Raw genomic sequence first — 18,472 nt, forward strand, 5'->3', positions numbered from 1 at the left:
CCTCTTTGTAGTCTATTTATAGACAGTTTGCACTGTTCTGTGAGTGAAGGGAGTAGAAACACAGCGTGGTACGAGATCTTACATTTCTTGGCAATTTCTTGCATAGAATAGCCTTCATTTCTCAGAACAATAACATACTGACGAATTTCAGAAGAAAGTTTGTTGTTTCTGGCAAATTTCAGCCTGTAATCGAACCCAAAAATGCTGATGCTCCAGATACTGAATTAGTCAAAAGAAGGACAGTTTTATTGCCTCTTTAATCAGAACAAAAGTTTTCAGCTGTGCTAACATAATTGCAAAAGTATTTTCTAATGATCAATTAGCCTTTTAAAATTATAAACTTGAATTAGCTAACAAATCAAAATCAAATCAAATGTATTTATATAGCCCTTCGTACATCAGCTGATATCTCAAAGTGCTGTACAGACACCCAGCCTAAAACCACAAACAGCAAGCAATGCAGGTGTTGAAGCACGGTGGCTAGGAAAAACTCCCTAGAAAGGCCAAAACCTAGGAAGAAACCTAGAGAGGAACCAGGCTATGTGGGGTGGCCAGTCCTCTTCTCGCTGTGCCGGGTGGAGATTACAACAGAACATGGCCAAGGTGTTCATATGTTCATAAATGACCAGCATGGTCAAATAATAATAATTACAGGCAGAACAGTTGAAACTGGAGCAGCAGCACGGCCAGGTGGACTGGGGACAGTCAACGTGCCATTGACAGTCAATGTGCCAATGACAGTCAACAGTGCCATAACAGTCAACAGTGCCATAACACAACGTGCCATTGGAACACAGGATTGATGGTTGCGGATAATGGGCCTCTGTACGCCGATGTTCAGTAGATATTCCATAACAAATCTGCCGTTTCCAGCTACAATAGTAATTTACAACATTATCAATGTTGACAATGTATTTCTGATCAATTTGATGTTATTTTAATGGCCACAAAATGTGTTTTTCTATCAAAAACAATACCATTTCTAAGTAACCTCAAACTTTTGAACGGTAGGGTACGTCGGTTGTTTTGCTCTAGGACGCCCACAGGCCTGACAAGACTCGTCTAGATGAGAAAATGAATGGAAATATACTGTATATGGAGACTGATTAACCTCTCTGGGATATTTGGGATGGTAGCGTCCCACCCCACCAACAGCCAGTGAAAGTGCAGGGCGCCAAATTCAAAACAACAAAAATATCATAATTACAATTCCTCAAGCATACAAGTATTTTACACCATTTAAAAGATAACATTCTCATTAATCCAGCCACAGTGTCTGATTTCAAAAAGGCTTTACAGCGAAAGCACCACAAACGATTATGTTAAGTCACCACCAAGTCACAGAAAAACACAGCCATTTTCCAGCCAAAGAGAGGAGTCACAAAAAGCAGAAATATAGATAAAATGAATCACTAACCTTTGATGATCTTCATCAGCTGCCACTCATAGGACATCATGTTACACAATACATGTATGTTTTGTTCGATAAAGTGCATATTTATATCCAAAAATCTAATTTTACATTGGCGTGTTATGTTCAGTAGTTCCAAAACATGCGTTGATTTTGCAGAGAGCCACATCAATTCACAGAAATACTCATAATAAACATTGATAAAAGATACAACTATTATACATGGAACTTTAGATAAGCTTCTCCTTAATGCAACCGCTGTGTCAGATTTCAAAAAAATCTTTACGGAAAAAGCACACCATGCAATAATCTGAGTACGGCACTCAGAGCCCAAACCAGCCAAAGAAAAATCTGCCATGTTGTGTAGTCAACATTAGTCAGAAATAGCATTAGAAATATTCACTTACCTTTGATGATCTTCATCAGAATACACTCCCAGGAATCCCAGTTCCACAATAAATGTTTGATTTGTTTATTTGTTCGATAATGTCCATCATTTATGTCCAAATAGCTACTTCTGTTAGCGCGTTTTGTAAACAAATCCAAAGTCACGAAGCGCGTGAAGAGCAGACGAAATGTCAAAAAAGTTCCGTTACAGTCTGTAGAAACATGTCAAACGATGTATAGAATCAATCTTTAGGATGTTTTTAACATAAATCTTCAATAATGTTCCAACCGGAGAATTCCTTTGTCTGTAGAAAAGTAATGGAATGCGAGCTAACTCTCTCATGACCGCGCGCCACTAGCCCATGGCACTCTGCCACACCACTGACTCACTGCCCTTATGTCCCTCTTTTACAGTGGAAGCCTCAAACAAGTTTCTAAAGACTTTTGACATCTAGTGGAAGCCTTAGGAGGTGCAACATGACTAATATCCCACTGTATCTTCAATAGGGAATGAGTTGAAAAACGACCAACCTCAGATTTCCCACTTCCTGGTTGGATTTTTGATTAGGTTTTCACCTGCCATATGAGTTCTGTTATACTCACAGACATCATTGAAACAGTTTTAGAAACTTCAGAGTGTGTTCTATCCAATACCAATAATAAAATGCATATAACATGCATATATTAGATAAATATTCTAATTATATGCATATTATAGCTTTTATGGCTTTTATTCATCCAAGCTACTCAATACTGCCCCCTAGTCACCAAGAAGTTAATGCCAGAAATACAGTGCTTGCGAAAATTCACCCCCTTGGCATTTTTCCTATTTTGTTGCATTACAACCTGGGATTAAAATTGATTTTTGGGGGGTTTGTATTTTGAATTAAGCAACATACCTACCACTTTGAAGATTTATTGTGAAACAAACAAGAAATAAGATTACAGCTGCAAGTCTCTTGGGGTATGTCTCTATAAGCTTGACATATCTAGCCACTGGGATTTTACAGCTCCTTTACAGCTCCTTCAAGTTGGATGGGTTCTGCTGGTGTACAGCAATCTTTAAGTCACATCACAGATTCTCAATTGCATTGAGGTCTGGGCTTTGACTAGGCCATTCCAAGACATTGAAATGTTTCCACTCAAGTGTTAATTTAGCAGTATGCTTAGGGTCATTGTCCTGCTGGAAGGTGAACCTTTGTACCAGTCTCAAATCTCTGGTAGAACATCCTTGTATTTAGCGCCATCCATCATTCCTTCAATTCTGATCAGTGTCCCAGTCCCTGCAGATGAAAAACATCCCCACAGCATAATGCTGCCACCACCATGTTTCACTTTGGGATGGTTTTCTCGGGGTGATGAGAGGTGTTGGGTTTGCACCAGACATATAATTTTCCTTGACGGCCAAAAAGCTCAATTTTAGTCTCATCTGACCAGAGTACCTTCTTCCATATATTTTGGGAGTCTCCCACATGCTTTTTGGCGAACACCAAACATGTTTGCCTATATCTTTCTTTGAGCAATGGCTTTTTTTCTGGTCACTCTTCCGTAAAGCCCAGCTCTGTGGAGTGTACCTCTTAAAGTGGTCCTATGGACAGATACTCCAATCTCCGCTGTGGAGCTTTGGGGCGGCAGGTAGCCTGGTGGCATTTCGCTACACAAGCATTTTGCTACACTCGCATTAACATCTGCAAACCATGTGCATGTGACCAATAAAATTTGATTTGATTTGATTTAGTGGTTAGAGCATTGGACTAGTAACTGAAAGGTTGCAAGAGCGAATCCCAGAGCTGACAAGGTAAAAATATGTTGTTCTACTCCTGAACAAGGCAGTTAACTCAGTGTTCCTAGGCCGTCATTGAAAATAAGAATTTGTTCTTATCTGACTTGCTTGGTAAATTAAGGTAAAATAAAAAACAAATAGATATCTTTGGTGTCTTTTTTGCCTCTCTGATAATGCCCTCCCTGCCTGGTCCGTGAGTTTTGGTGAGCGGCCCTCTCTTGGCAGGTTTGTTGTGGTGCCAAATTCTTTTAATTTTTTAATAATGGATTTAATTGTGCTCTGTGGAATGTTCAAAGTTTCTGATATTTTTTTATAATCCAAACCTGATCTGTACTTTTCAACAACTCTGTCCCTGACCTGTTTGAAGAGCTCCTTGGTCTTCATGGTGTCGCTTGCTTGGTGGTGCCCCTTGCTTAGTGGTGTTGCAGACTCTGGGGCCTTTCATAACAGGTGTATATGTACTGAAATCATGTGACAGATCATGTGACACTTAGATTGCACACAGGTGGACTTTATTTAACTAATTATTTGACTTCTGAATGTAATTGGTTGCACCAGATCTTATTTAGGGGCTTCATAGCAAAGGGGGTGAATACATACGCACACACCAATTTTCCGCTTTTTATATTTTCAATTCTTTAGTAATATTTTTCATTTCACTTCACCAATTTGGACTATTTTGTGTATGTCCATTACACGAAATCCAAAATAAATATCTATTTATATTACAGGTTGTAATGCAACAAAATAGGAAACACGCCAAGGGGGATGAATACTTTTGCAAGGCACTGTATAGGGTTAAATACATGTAAAAAAAAAATGTATATAACAAATGTTTCCTGACCTTTCTTACATCGCTCAGATATGGGAGAGACACTTCAGAACAAACTATTTTGGGGGGACGATCTGTTGTTCCAAGCATTAGTATGAGATATTAGCAGTATGACCCCAACACATTTTTAGGACCCCAAAACATAAATATTTTTGGGATTCTTCAACGTGTCTTAAAATCATAAATGAAATACCTAATGAGCCTTGGTATGACCGCCCTCCCCCGCTTAGACAGGGCGTAAGAGAGCAAAATAAGTGTTGCATTACAGGGTGAGCAAGACATAAAACAAAATATTACCCCAAAAAAGACAATACAATGTAAAAACCATAAAACAGATATAGCATAGTGATTTAAAAAGGAAGGTATAAAATAAAATGATTTCCATTAAATAAATAAACTATTAGGAGAATCTATGTTCTTAAGATGTCATCTGCTCTCCACAGGATCTGGGGATATCGAAAGTGGGTCATATGAAGAGAATTCTCCAGGGAACTAAGGACCTGGCCAAGACCGCAATGGTTGACCTCTAACCCAGAAGTAGTTGGTGCCAGAGTGGAAGTGCCCTTCCACCACAGAGAAAGAGTTTGGGAGCTCCGCAGGTTAGAGCTGAACGCCTGTCAACTTGGGGTGGATGGATGGATTTGATCCTTTGATGGATTTAAGAAAGCTGTTGGTGAGAAATTGTCGAACATGAATGTTTTAGTGAGGCTGTGTTTGGTGCCAAAATAGAAGATGGCAATCTACAGTTGTTGACAGTTTAAAGAAGGAAGCCATAGTTTTTCACAAAAAAAATGCAAATTTTCTCTGATCATATTTTCATTCATGGCCCAATCGGGTATGCAACTGATCCTCGTTATAAGAGTTGGTTTGGTCATCTGGCCTCATAGAGAAGGCCCAATCCAAGTAGCAACAAGGTGACTTCCATGAGTGTGCCCTAACAATGTGCTGTGAGTGTGTACAGTTCAACACAGTCACTACATTACCGTGCAGCTTTGTGATTGGCTTACTGGCTCTTTGCCTGGCGGTAGAAGGCTACAGACGCAACGCTACAGTCTGCAATATCCTGCTTTCGCTATTTACACCAGAGGAGATAGGCGACGTCCCAAATAGCACCCTCTTCCCTATGTAGGGCACTACTTTTAAGTGGTGCACTATGTAGGGAATAGGGTGTGATTACAGACGTGCCCTGGGAGAAGGAGATGCAATGCCACAACCTAAAGCGAGTGAAGAGAGGTCTCTGAAAACAGTGAGACATATGTTGCATGCTATGCTAGCTTGATTTGGGATATCAATTTTGAATTGCAAGATTAGTGTCTTGGTTATTTTGTGTAAAAAATGACTTTAGTATTATTATACCATTTGTTACTACTGAAAGCATTATTTTGGTATGAATCAACCTTTTTTGTTAATTATTTTTATTTATGTTTTTGTTTTTGCATGATAATTATGTGTCAAGGACCTGTGTCATGTGCCATACTTTATTCATTTTATTGTAAAAATGTGCTTTATTGGTAAGAGAACATCAGAATATAAGACAAGTTACTAGATGAACTATTAGGAGTTATACTTTGTTTTCTGTTGAAATGAAAATCAGTACCAAAGTGAATGTCCACTAAACTTCCAGACATAAATGTTAACTTTGAAAGTAGTGAAAATAACATAATCATGTTTAGGATGAATATCAGTTCCATATAGAGTGTTATAAATTGGATTCTAGAATTCTGGAAACGTTCAATAAATTCCCTGGTTTCCCAGAAATCTTGGTTGGAGGATCTGCATTTCCTGCTTCTTATCTTCTGAGTCCGGAAAACATCCAACCGGGATTCCGGGAAAACCCCGGGATTTATTTACATTTCCCGGAATTTTGCAACCCTACCTGTAATCCAACAATTTCATATTTTTATGGAACGCTTGACAGGGACTTTTCCATGTTGCTATTTGCAAAGTTACATCCTCATATCACTAGATACAATTCACCGCAATCTCTAGCATTTAAACACTCAATATTTCACAGAGTAACACTATGGTAGTGGGAATAGGAGTTAAATGTTGATTTAATTATAAGTTTGAGCAGCTCATCTGCAACAGGAGAAAGTGCAGATTTAGTCCTCAGTGTGACATGTAATTGTAATAGGACACTTTTGTTAGGTTGGTGGCATTACAGGGTATACCTATATATGTGATGCTAAGTATGCATATACAATATATGCACTGAATATATACAATCTAAAGCAGTGTATGCATACACTGTTAGTAGCTTTTGTAGTCAAATGCCTTTGTAGATTATAGCTAACAGCTAACACGTTTTGATGACCATGTCTATTGATTTGCGCCATGAACACCAATTGTGGATTATTGATTTTGTTAAATAGGATAATCTGTCCTGTTTTTGTTTAATGCTGTTGTATTCTAACGGAGGTGCAATATTATTTTGGTTGTGGTCGTCTTTCTGACGTGATGTTTCGCTGTGGGGAAAACCCAAAGGGTTAACTGACCGACTTTTAAGCTAAATAGCGTTTCTTACTAATTTCATTTTCATTCAAAATTCTTCCAACAGCTCGCTGGTTTTTAGTCTTGTTCCGCTGTGCTTCCAGGATGATTCTCAAAGCAGGTTGCAGGAAATAATAGACCGTGTTACTGACTATGTGAGACTGTTGAACGGGCAGACCTGACTGTTGTTCTGTGCTTTATATATCTAAGATCCCTTGTATGTTCATTTAAGTCAGCTAAATACTTAGCATCAACTGTATGTTTATCATTGATCAGCCAAGTTATATTATCAATGATCCTATATCATCAAGCCTTCTTTTTTTGCCATTTTTTTACCTCAACAAAACTGTTCGAATCAGGATTGTGGCTTGCTTAATTTCATAGTCCTCATGTACCATAATATCTATTAACAAATGGAAATAGCAAGTTATACCATGTTTGCATGATAATAACATTTAGGTTTATTTGGGATTAAGAAAGAAATTAATCCGTATTAGTTAGTTACCAATTGTGTTCACTTATTTGGAGTAAGCACCAGAAAGTAGCATGTATCTTTTACTCCATAATTTTGCAGTATATAAAGGTCTGTAAAATAAAGCATTATTACCCACCTCTCTTTTGGTGGCCTATCAAGAGAATTCACATTATCAAGAAGCATATAATTGTTGCTTATGCTCACAATCAAGTATCATTTAAAAAAAAAAAACATGAAACCCAAAACACGAGGCCTTTTAATCCCCTAAAACATTAACCTCTTTTGGCGAAAGAAGTTAGAATTCAGAATTATGCCAAGAGCATCTAAATCATACCTTAGTAAATGGTCTAGACCAAAAATAAATGGGTTTTATTGCGAGTATGATTGTTATGAAGAAATAAAACATAGCCACAAGCTAGCTAGGTTCCTAACCAAAGACATGGATGAAACATTCTGAACATTCAGTCTTTTTTGAAATTCTAAGTATCCAAGCCACAGTTCTTGATCATCATTTATGTGTCTTGTTGTCTTTAGAGCCCCGTTTCCAATGGCACTTAACATTAGGGCCCAGTTGGTTTGAAATTCGAGCTGGCTCAAATGGAATTCTTAAATTCAAACTGGCTCAAATGGAATTCTTAAATTCAAGCTGGCTCAAATGGAATTCTTAAATTCGAGCTGGGTCGAGGGAAACCCGGGCCTGAGCAGCCAAGTTTCACAACTGGTTAGAATTCGGGCTGGTGACACCGTTACTATGCAACCACCAAGTTTATCAACGTTAGCTAGCTAGTCTGGGCTTGTTACTGTTAGCTAGGACATGGACAAGCAGTATTGCAGATATCAGACATGACACTAATTACTACCATACCTGGATCCTTCATTCATTTTTGCACTACACAATAAACTTTTATGAGAACAGTCAGCGCTCGAATGCTAGCTACCTAACGTTACCTGGCAAATCAGAGTTGAACAAGCTAGCTAGCTAATGTGAGCTAGCAGGAATTTAAGCTGGCCAGGTCATATTGAAAATTAGCTAGACACATTATATCAAACCTATCATCTGGTTTGCTTGGTTAGCTAGCTAGTTAATAGCCAATGCCATTGCAAGCAAAGTAGGAATTAAGCCTGTTAGCTAGCTAGCTAATGTCAGCAAGCTAAATATATGGCTCTGAGTATGTGGTAACGTTAGTTACAGCATGGTGAGGGTGAATTACATACTTTAAAATCTAGCTAGCTAGCTAGGTAGCAACATTAGCGAAGCCAGTTGCAGTCACATATTGGCTAACAAGCAGCATGACATAATTTCATATTTCTTGGCCAGCCCAACTTGGGTTGACTTTAAAGTGCCAATGGAAACAATGCTTATGTGGCTTAGGTATGGGCTGGTTTCACAGACATAGATAGATGGATTTTAAGTTCTAGCTGTTGTTCTCAGAGTAGTTTAACCTTGGAATACATAGTTCTGTATTTATATTAAAACCACATTTTCAGTAGTCTGAATTCAAGTGCAATCTAGGTAGTTTATGTCTGCACAGCTGTAGGAAGTAGGAGTGCTGAGGGTGCTGCAGCACCGTGTGAAAAATCCAAAGTAAAAATTAAAAATATATATATTATGTATTTTTTAGGCCCTTAGTACTCCTGTATTAGTGGACCGATCTAGCCGTCTGTAACGCGGCCCAACATTTTTTTGCAGCATCGCCGCAGCACACCCACCCCCAAACTACTTCCTGCGGCTATGTACTGTGTGTCTGTGTTTCAAGCTCTGTGTGATTTAATCTGAGCTGAGGTTCCTCACGGCAGGTCACACTCACAGCTTCAGTCTCTATCTCTGTGTGTCTGTCTGAAGGGTGTCTGCCTGGTTCTGTATGAGTGTGCTGTCTGTCTCTGTGTGTCTGTCTGAAGGGTGTCTGTTTGTCTCTGTGTGTATGTCTGTCTGTCTGAAGGGTGTTTGGCTGATTCTGTATGAGTGTGCTGGACCCCAGATTACATGCTTAGAGAGAGAGAGCTTGAGTTCTCCAATTTAGGTAGAGGTTTCCCATGGGCACAGATCTTAGCTCAGCTTACCTCCACCAATTCTAACCATAACCATTAGAGGGGGGGAATGCAAAACTGATCTTAGATCAGCATCCATGGGCAACATCATCCATCACCATGTTTTCCAATGGTATGTATATATAATGCTGCAAACTGCCTGGTTTTCATAAACCAACCAAACCCAATGTGAGGACTCTTAAGATGGGGTAACCCGATAGTCTTTAACATGGTTAATAACATGGTGGAAGAGAAGTGAGATTCATTTGTTTACATTGTTTACAATGGCACAGTTTTACTTGCTAAGGATAAAAATATATGAACTCAGCAAAAAAATAAACATCCTCTCACTGTCAACTGCGTTTATTTTCAGCAAATCTTCAGCAAATTTAACATGTGTAAATATTTGTATGAACATAACAAAATTCCACAACTGAGACATAAACTGAACTGAAGTTCCACAGACATGTGACTAACAGAAATGGAATAATGTGTCCCTGAACAAAGGGGGGGTCAAAATTAGAAATCAAATGTAACAGTCAGTATCTGGTGTGGCCACCAGCTGCATTAAGTACTGCTGTGCATCTCCTCCTCATGGACTGCACCAGATTTGCCAGTTCTTTCTGTGAGATGTTACCCCACTCTTCCAACAAGGCACCTGCAAGTTCCCGGACATTTCCTGGGAGAATGGCCCTAGCCCTCACGCTCCGATCCAACAGGTCCCAGACGTGCTCAATGGGATTGAGATCCGAGCTCTTTGCTGGCTATGGCAGAATACTGACATTCCTGTCTTGCAGGAAATCACACACAGAACGAGCAGTATGGCTGGTGGCATTGTCATGTTGGAGGGTCATGTCAGGATGATGTCTTCCCTGTAACGCACAGTATTGAGATTGCCTGCAATGACAACAACCTCCACCATGACAGACCCTCCACCTCCAAATCGATCCCGCTTTGGTGTAATGCTCATTCCTTCGAAGATAAACTCTAATCTGACCATCACCCCTGGTGAGACAAAACAGCAACTTGTCAGTGAAGAGCACTCTTTGCCAGTCGTATCTGGTCCATCGATGGTGGGTTTGTGCCCATAGGCGACATTGTTGCCAGTGATGTCTGGTGAGGACCTGCCTTACAACAGGCCTACAAGCCCTCAGTCCAGCCTCTCTCAGCCTATTGCAGACAGTCTGAGCACTGATGGAGGGATTGTGCGTTCCTGGTGTAACTTGGGCAGTTGTTGTTGCCATCCTGTACCTGTCCCGCAGGTTTGATGTTCGGATGTACCAATCCTGTGCAGATGTTGTTACATGTGGTCTGCCACTGCAAGGACGATCAGCTGTCCGTCCTGTCTCCCTGTAGCACTGTCTTAGGGGTCTCACAGTACGGACATTACAATTCATTGCCCTGGCCACATCTGCAGTCCTCATGCCTCCTTGCAGCATGCCTAAGGCACGTTCACGCAGTTGAACAGGGACCTTGGGCATCTTTCTTTGGTGTTTTTCAGAGTCAGTAGAAAGGCGTCTTTAGTGTCCTAAGTTTTCATAACTGTGACCTTAATTGCCTACCGTCTGTAAGCTGTTAGTGTCTTAACGACCGTGTTCATTAATTGTTTGTGGTTAATCGAACAAGCATGGGAAACAGTGTTTAAACACTTTACAATGAAGATCTGTAGAGTTATTTGGATTTTTACGAATTATCTTTGAAAGACAGGGTCCTGAAAAAGGGACATTTCTTTTTTTGCTGAGTTTATGTAAACAAAACGTGCGTATTTATTGCCTAAGGTTAAACAACATGATGATGTAACTATGTTTTCTTCTTTGGAAGATAATGTTACAGTTTATCACTTGTGTTACTATCTGGATGCTTTTGGTAAAGTAGTTGGACATTTTTATGACTACCAAGCAGTGGAGTCCAGTGCTGTAGGAGGACGGGCTAATTGTAGTGTCTGGAACGGAATAAAAGGAACAGAATCAAACGTGGTTTACGTATGTTTGATGTGTTTAATTCCATTCCAGCCATTACAATGTGCCTGTCCTCCTATAGATCGTCCCACCAGCCTCCACTGCTACCAAGTGACTGTTTTTTGTGCTTTTTTTATGGTTACAATGCATGGTTAGCTATTTATTACAATATGGAAGTCGCTGAGATGTGTATTTTTGTATTCAGATTAAATAAATGTTTCAAATTTGTTGTACATTGTTAGGTGCCTTAAAAACAAGGCTATCTTCCTTCTTCAATAAAAACGAGTGCATACACAATGTGTCATAATATTACTTCCTCTTGGATGATATTGTTTGTTGGTGATATTGTTTGTACTTTTTGTAATGTACAAAAGCAATGTAGAGAGGACAACCCATAGGCAGTACATGTTCTGTGGAAACATGTTCTTGTTTTTACTAATGAATTACTATCTGTTCCTGTATTGTAGTCCTGCATACAATACCGTGTAGTCAGACCTATACACAGATTTACAGTAGGCCCGTATGTTAAAAACAAAATCAGGGTGTGTTCAGTAGGAAACATGTTTTTTTTTTGGTTCGCATGGGGCTAAAATGTTGCTGTTTTAGAGCTAATATCCTGCTAATCTACACATTTTGACATGATAAGATCCCATGTGATCATGTTTTTGGATCACTGCAAGGTCTCACTGTAAGCTAGCCTGGTCCCAGGTCTGTTTGCCATTGCCATGTTTGCCATGACAATGACCATAGTAGTTGGCAAGACAACACACACAGATCACAAACACACACACACACACACGCACACGCGCAAGCAAGCACATATACACACACACACATTCTTGCAAATGTAGGCTAATTCCCACAGAAACTATTTAATTTTCTGCTTTCAAGTCTTAAAATATTTTCTACATACCATGTCACACCTTACCAACTGTAGCTGGCTCCTCAATCTCCTTATCCTTTGTGCTTATAAAATGGGATCTCACCTATCTAACCATATCTGTCATGTCTATTGGAATGAAGACCTCATGGGGCGGAAACCCCCATTCTGTCCAAGCTCCTAAATCTCTCAGCGATGGGCCCCACGTCCTGAGCCTAGCTGCAGCAAAGCTGTATGTGAGCTTCACCAGGACCAACTCTGTTCTCACCACTGAGGACGGTGTAGTGATGCATAGTGTTCCCAACCAACGGGGGCTACCCCTCACCATAGTGGCTAGCAGGGATGGCTACCTTCTGACCATAGTGGCTAGCAGGGTTGGCTACCTTCTGACCATAGTGGCTAGCAGGGATGGCTACCTTCTCACCATAGTGGCTAGCAAGGATGGCTACCTTCTGACCATAGTGGCTAGCAGGGATGGCTACCTTCTCACCTCGCTGCTCTGGAAAACCACCAGGATGCCAAGTAAATGTGTGTGTAATATGAGGTCGCCATCTAGTGCCTCATTTTAACAACTACACACAGTGACAGTGTGGAGACCGTTGATGTGTATAAACCTTGGACGACTGACAGGGGAGTGCTGTATGGAAGCCACCTTACAGCCATCTTGACACTCCTCCATTGTAAGAAATATTTTGGAAGCTATGGAAATGCACTTATGAATGTCTACATTCCTTTTTTTATTATCTTACAGAAACTTTAACGCAGACTTTCAAATCTAATCAAAGTTTATTTGTCACGTGCGCTGAGTACAACAGACCTTACAATGAAATGCTTACTTACAGGCTCTAACCAATAGTGCAAAAAAAGGTATTAGGTGAACAATAGGTAAGTAAAGAAATAAAACAACAGTAAAAAGACAGGCTATAAACAGTAGCGAGGCTATAAAAGTAGCGAGGCTACATACAGACACCGGTTAGTCAGGCTGATTGAGCTAGTATGTATATGTAGATATGGTTAAAGTGACTATGCATATATGATGAACAGAGAGTAGCTGTAGCATAAAAGAGGTGGTGGCGAAACACAATGCAGATAGCCCGGTTAGCCAATGTGCTGGAGCACTGATTGGTTGGCCCAATTGAGGTAGTATGTACATGAATGTATAGTTAAAGTGACTATGCATATATGATAAACAGAGAGTAGCAGCAGCGTAAAGAGAGGGGCTGGGGGGGCACACAATGCAAAGAGTCCGGGTAGCCATTTGATTACCTGTTCAGGAGTCTTATGGCTTGGGGGTAAAAACTGTTGAGAAGCCTTTTTGTCCTAGACTTGGCACTCCGGTACCGCTTGCCACGCGGTAGTAGAGAGAACAGTCTATGACTGGGGTGGCTGGGGTCTTTGACAATTTTTAGGGCCTTCCTCTGACACCGCCTGGTGTAGAGATCCTGGATGGCAGGCAGCTTAGCCCCGGTGATGTACTGGGCCGTACGCACTACCCTCTGTAGTGCCTTGCGGTCAAAGGCCGAGCAATTGCCATAGCAGGCAGTGATGCAACCAGTCAGCAGGATGCTCTCGATGCTGCAGCTTTATATTGTATTATGTGAACAAAACATTCAAAAAATATTTAAACGGTTCAAAAGTTTGAGGTCACTTAGAAATGTCCCTGTTTTTGAAAGAAAAGCACATTTTTGTCCATTAAAAAACATCACATTGATCAGAAATACAGTGTAGACATGGTTAATGTTGTAAATGACTACTGTAGCTGGAAACGGCAGATTTTTTATGGAATATCTACATAGGCTTACAGAGGCCCATTATCAGAAAATATCACTCCTGTGTTCCAATTCCACGTTGTGTTAGCTAATCCAAGTTTGTCATTTTAAAAGGCTAATTGATCATTAGAAAACCCTTTTGCACTTATGAAAACCCTTTTGCACAATTGAAAACTGTTGAGGTGATTAAAGAAGTAATTAAACTGGCCTTCTTTAGAATAGTTGAGTATCTGGAGCATCAGCATTTGTGGGTTCGATTACAGGCTCAAAATGGCCAGAAACAAAGTATTTTCTTCTGAAATTCGCCAGTCTATTCTTGTTCTGAGAAATTAAGGATATTCCATGCGAGAAACTGCCAAGAAACTGAAGATCCCGTTCAACGCTGTGTACTACTCCCTTCACAGACAGAGCAAACTGGCTCTAAACAGAATACAAAGTGGAGTGAGAGGCCCAGGTGCACAACTGAGCAAGAGGACAAGTACATTAGAGTTGTCCTCTTAAGAGAGTCTAGCTTGAGAAACAGACGCCTCACAAGTCCTCAACTGGCAGCTTCATTAAATAGTACCCGCAAAACACCAGTCTCAACATCAACAGTGAAGAGGCGACTCCGGGATGCTGGCCATCTAGGCAGATTTCCTCTGTCCAGTGTTGGTGTTCTTTGCCCATTTTAGTCTTTCATTTTCATTGGCCAGTCTGAGATATGGCTTTTCCTTTGCAACTCTGCCTAGAAGGCCAGCATCCCGGAGTCGCCTCTTCACTGTTGACGTTGAGACTGTTGTTTCACGGGTACTATTTAATGAAGCTGCCAGTTGAGGCCTTGTGAGGTGTCTGTGTGACCCCAAACTTTTGAATGGTAGTGTATAAATTAACATATTTTCCTTATTAAAGTATTATTTTTTTTACAAAGTGCTAATGTCACTGTGCCCACAACTACAACAAAAATGCCTAAATACACAAATTGTTTTCCTTCGACATGTAATTGAAATACTGTAGAATTCCATTCATTCCTATGGGTACTCCTTCAGGGGAGTGCCAATATGGCCGACCGGTGGATTCAAAGCCTCTCAATGGCCAATACTTGGCATCAGCAATCCAGGGTTTATATACATTATTTGTGGGGACCAAGTCAAGCAAAAGCATATGGAAAGTTTCATCCTGCCTTTTCTCTTCAGCTTTCTTGCATTATTCTCAGCTGTGATCATGTTGCCTTTGTCCATAAACCAAGGCAACATCTGGCGATAACTGCCAAAACATCTGGTATGTATGTTGAGTCTTTATCATCTGCTTTACTCTCCCATTATTATACATTTTTAACCATTATTACACATTATTATCCATTGTTGCCCATGATTATCCATTATTGTCCATTGTTATCCATAATTACCCATTTTTAGCCATGATTACGATTATTATCCATTATTACCCATTATTATAACTGTTACCCATTATTAATCATTATTATAACTGTTACCCATTATTAATCATTATTATCCACGATTACCCATGATTATCCATTATTACCCATTATTACCCATTATTATTCATTATTACCCAATATTATAAATTATTACCCACTATTAATCATTATTACCCATGATTATCCATTATTACCAATTATTACCCATTATTATTCATTATTGCCCGTTATTATAAATTATTTCCCATTATTAATCATTATTATCCATTATTACCCATGATTATGCATGATTATCCATTATTATCCATGATTATCCATTATTCCCCATTATTACCCATTATTCAACAACATAGTCCAGTCAGTAAGAAGCTCTCTCATCCATGTATATGCAGATGATTCAGTCTTATACTCAGCTGGCCCCTCCCCAGATTTTGTATTAAACACTACAAAAAAGTTTTCTTTGTGTCCAACATGCTTTCTCTGTCCTTAACCTTGTTCTGAACACCTCCAAAACAAAGGTAATCTGGTTTGGTAAGAAGAATGCCTCTCTCCCCAGAGGTGTGATTACAACCGTTATGGGTTTAGAGCTTGAGGTAGTCACCTCATACAAGTACTTGGGAGTATGGCTAGACGGTACACTGTCCTTCTCTCAGCACATATCAAAGCTTCTCTTGTCGTGATGTGTGTTTTGTCCTATATTTTTATTTAATTTTTAATCCCAGCCCCCATCCCCACAGGAGGCCTTTTTTGCCCTTTAGTAGGCCGTCATTGTAAATAAGAAATTGTTCTACGTAAATAAAACAAATTATTCATTATAATCCATTATATTCCACTATAACCCATTGCTATCCATTATCATTCATTATTATCCATTATTATTAATTATCACCTTGTTATCCATTATTAGAATTATTGTTTATTATTCATTATTATCCATTATCATTCCTTTTTATCCATTATTACCCACTATTAACCAATATTATTCATTATTATTCATTATATTATGCTCTCGATTGGCGCATCTGTCTAAGGCACTGCATCTCAGTGCTAGAGGCGTCACTACAGACCCCGGGTTCTATTCCAGGCTGTATCACAAACGATTGGGAGTCCCATAGGGCGGCACACAATTTGCACAGTGTTGTCCGGGTTAGGGTTTGGCCGGGGTAGGCCCTCATTGTAAATAAGAATTTGTTATTAACTGACTTGCCTAGTTAAATAAAGGTTAAATAAAATACGTTTAAAAAAATAAAAAAATAAAAAAAATATATATATATATATATATATATATATATATATATATATATATATATATATATATATATATATATATACACTGGTAGCTAGTGTTATTCATAGATTCTAGTTCTTGAACATAAGCTGAACAATGCCTTGTTTTTGGTATTTATCTTCTTATAACTGTGTTTTTGTATTTGTAGATGCCCTGAGTCAGCCCATGATTTCAATTCCATTCCATTTTCCTGAACCTGACAGACAGCAACCTCTCTTCTCTCTTACCTTACAACAACTCAGCCTTCCACATGGAAAGACTGCTATTCCTACACGACTGTCCTTCTCATCAACCATTCAGGTGTGTGTGTGTGTGTGTGTGTGTGTGTGTGTGTGTGTGTGTGTGTTTGTGTGTGTGTGTGTATGTGTGTCTGTGCGTGTGTGAGTGTGTGTGTGCCACGTCCTTGTGCAGCTTTTCTAACCACAGTTGGAGTGAGGTACAGAGCAAGAGAGATCAAACTACAAGTTAGCAACACTAGAATGATAAGGCCTTTTGCATAGATTTTTTGTGTTTGAAACTAAGTGTTTTGTGTTTCAGGATACAGCAGCATTGAGCTGAGTACCGTAAGAGCTGTCAATTCTCAGCTCTTGTCCAATAGGAGAGAGATCAATGTGACAGGGGAAGTACAGTTCACTCTACCCCTGGGGCAGAACTCTGATCTGCAGGCCTCCCATGCAGTGCCAGCCTGGTCCTTTGACCAGACTACTGGTTGGTGTGGCGTATACATCAGAGAAGGTTGGTGGAAGAAGCTATAGGAGGACTGCCTCATTGTAATCGCTGGAATTTAGTCAATGTAATGGTACCCAACACATCAAACACATGGGAACAATGTTCCATTGATTCCATTCCGGCCATTTAAATGAGCTTGACTTCCTATAGTTTCTCCCACCAGCCTCCTCTGGTATACGTTGTTAGATGAGGTTGCCCTTAGATACTGATGGAAGATCAGTTGTACATTTCCCCTCTAAAGGTTAGAATTTTGTGCCCCCCTAGATCAGCAATGTCTAGAACACAATATAATTTAGGTGCCTGGATGAACAGACGACTGGGAATGGTGAAGGTAGAGGAGGGGAAGATGTTATGGACCTTCATGGCCCCTCACCGAGGCTATTGAATAGCCGTTGCCTTCAACCACGTGGTAGGAGCAGTATGATACAGTTGAAGTCGGAGGTTTACATACACCTTCGCAAAATATGTTTAAACTCAGTTTTTCACAATTCCTGACATTTAATCCTAGTAAAAAAATCCCTGTTTAAGGTCAGTTAGGATCACCACTTTATTTTAAGAATGTGAAAGGTCAGAATAATAGTAGAGAGAATGATTTATTTCAGCTTTTATTTCTTGAGTTCTGCCCACAAATGTTCTATAGGATTGAGGTCAGGGTTTGTGATGGCCACTCCAATACTTTGGAAGTATGCTTGGAGTCATTGTCCATTTGGAAGACCCATTTGCGACCAAGCTTTAACTTCCTGACTGATGTCTTGAGATGCTGCTTCAGTATATCCAGATAATTTTCCATCCTCATAATGCCATCTATTTTGTGAAGTGCACCAAACCCTCCTGCAGCAAAGCACCCCAACAACATGATGCTGCCACCCTCGTGCTTCACGGTTGGGATGGTGTTCTTCAACTTGTAAGACTCCCCCTTTTTCCTCCAAACATAACGATGATCATTATGGCCAAAGAGTTCTATTTTTGTTTCATCAGACCAGAGGACATTTCTTCAAAAAGTACGATCTTTGCCCCCATTTGCA

The 18,472-nt window shown here is 39.8% G+C and overlaps 1 protein-coding gene across 8 annotated transcripts in view; it reads left to right on the forward strand.

Annotated features, from left to right (window-relative positions):
* LOC139405494 (diacylglycerol kinase eta-like) overlaps positions 1 to 11,658 on the forward strand; it is a 116,307-nt gene extending 104,649 nt beyond the window's left edge. For all 8 annotated transcript variants that reach the window (XM_071147855.1, XM_071147858.1, XM_071147852.1 and 5 more), the window contains one exon: positions 4,857 to 11,658. In XM_071147855.1, coding sequence (XP_071003956.1) covers positions 4,857 to 4,943 — 87 coding nt within the window. In that variant the 3' untranslated portion in view covers positions 4,944 to 11,658. The remainder of the gene's footprint in view (positions 1 to 4,856) is intronic.
* The last annotated feature ends 6,814 nt before the right edge of the window (positions 11,659 to 18,472 follow it).

Source organism: Oncorhynchus clarkii, chromosome 3 (genome assembly GCF_045791955.1).
Source record: "Oncorhynchus clarkii lewisi isolate Uvic-CL-2024 chromosome 3, UVic_Ocla_1.0, whole genome shotgun sequence".
In the NCBI taxonomy this organism is placed as follows: domain Eukaryota; kingdom Metazoa; phylum Chordata; class Actinopteri; order Salmoniformes; family Salmonidae; genus Oncorhynchus; species Oncorhynchus clarkii.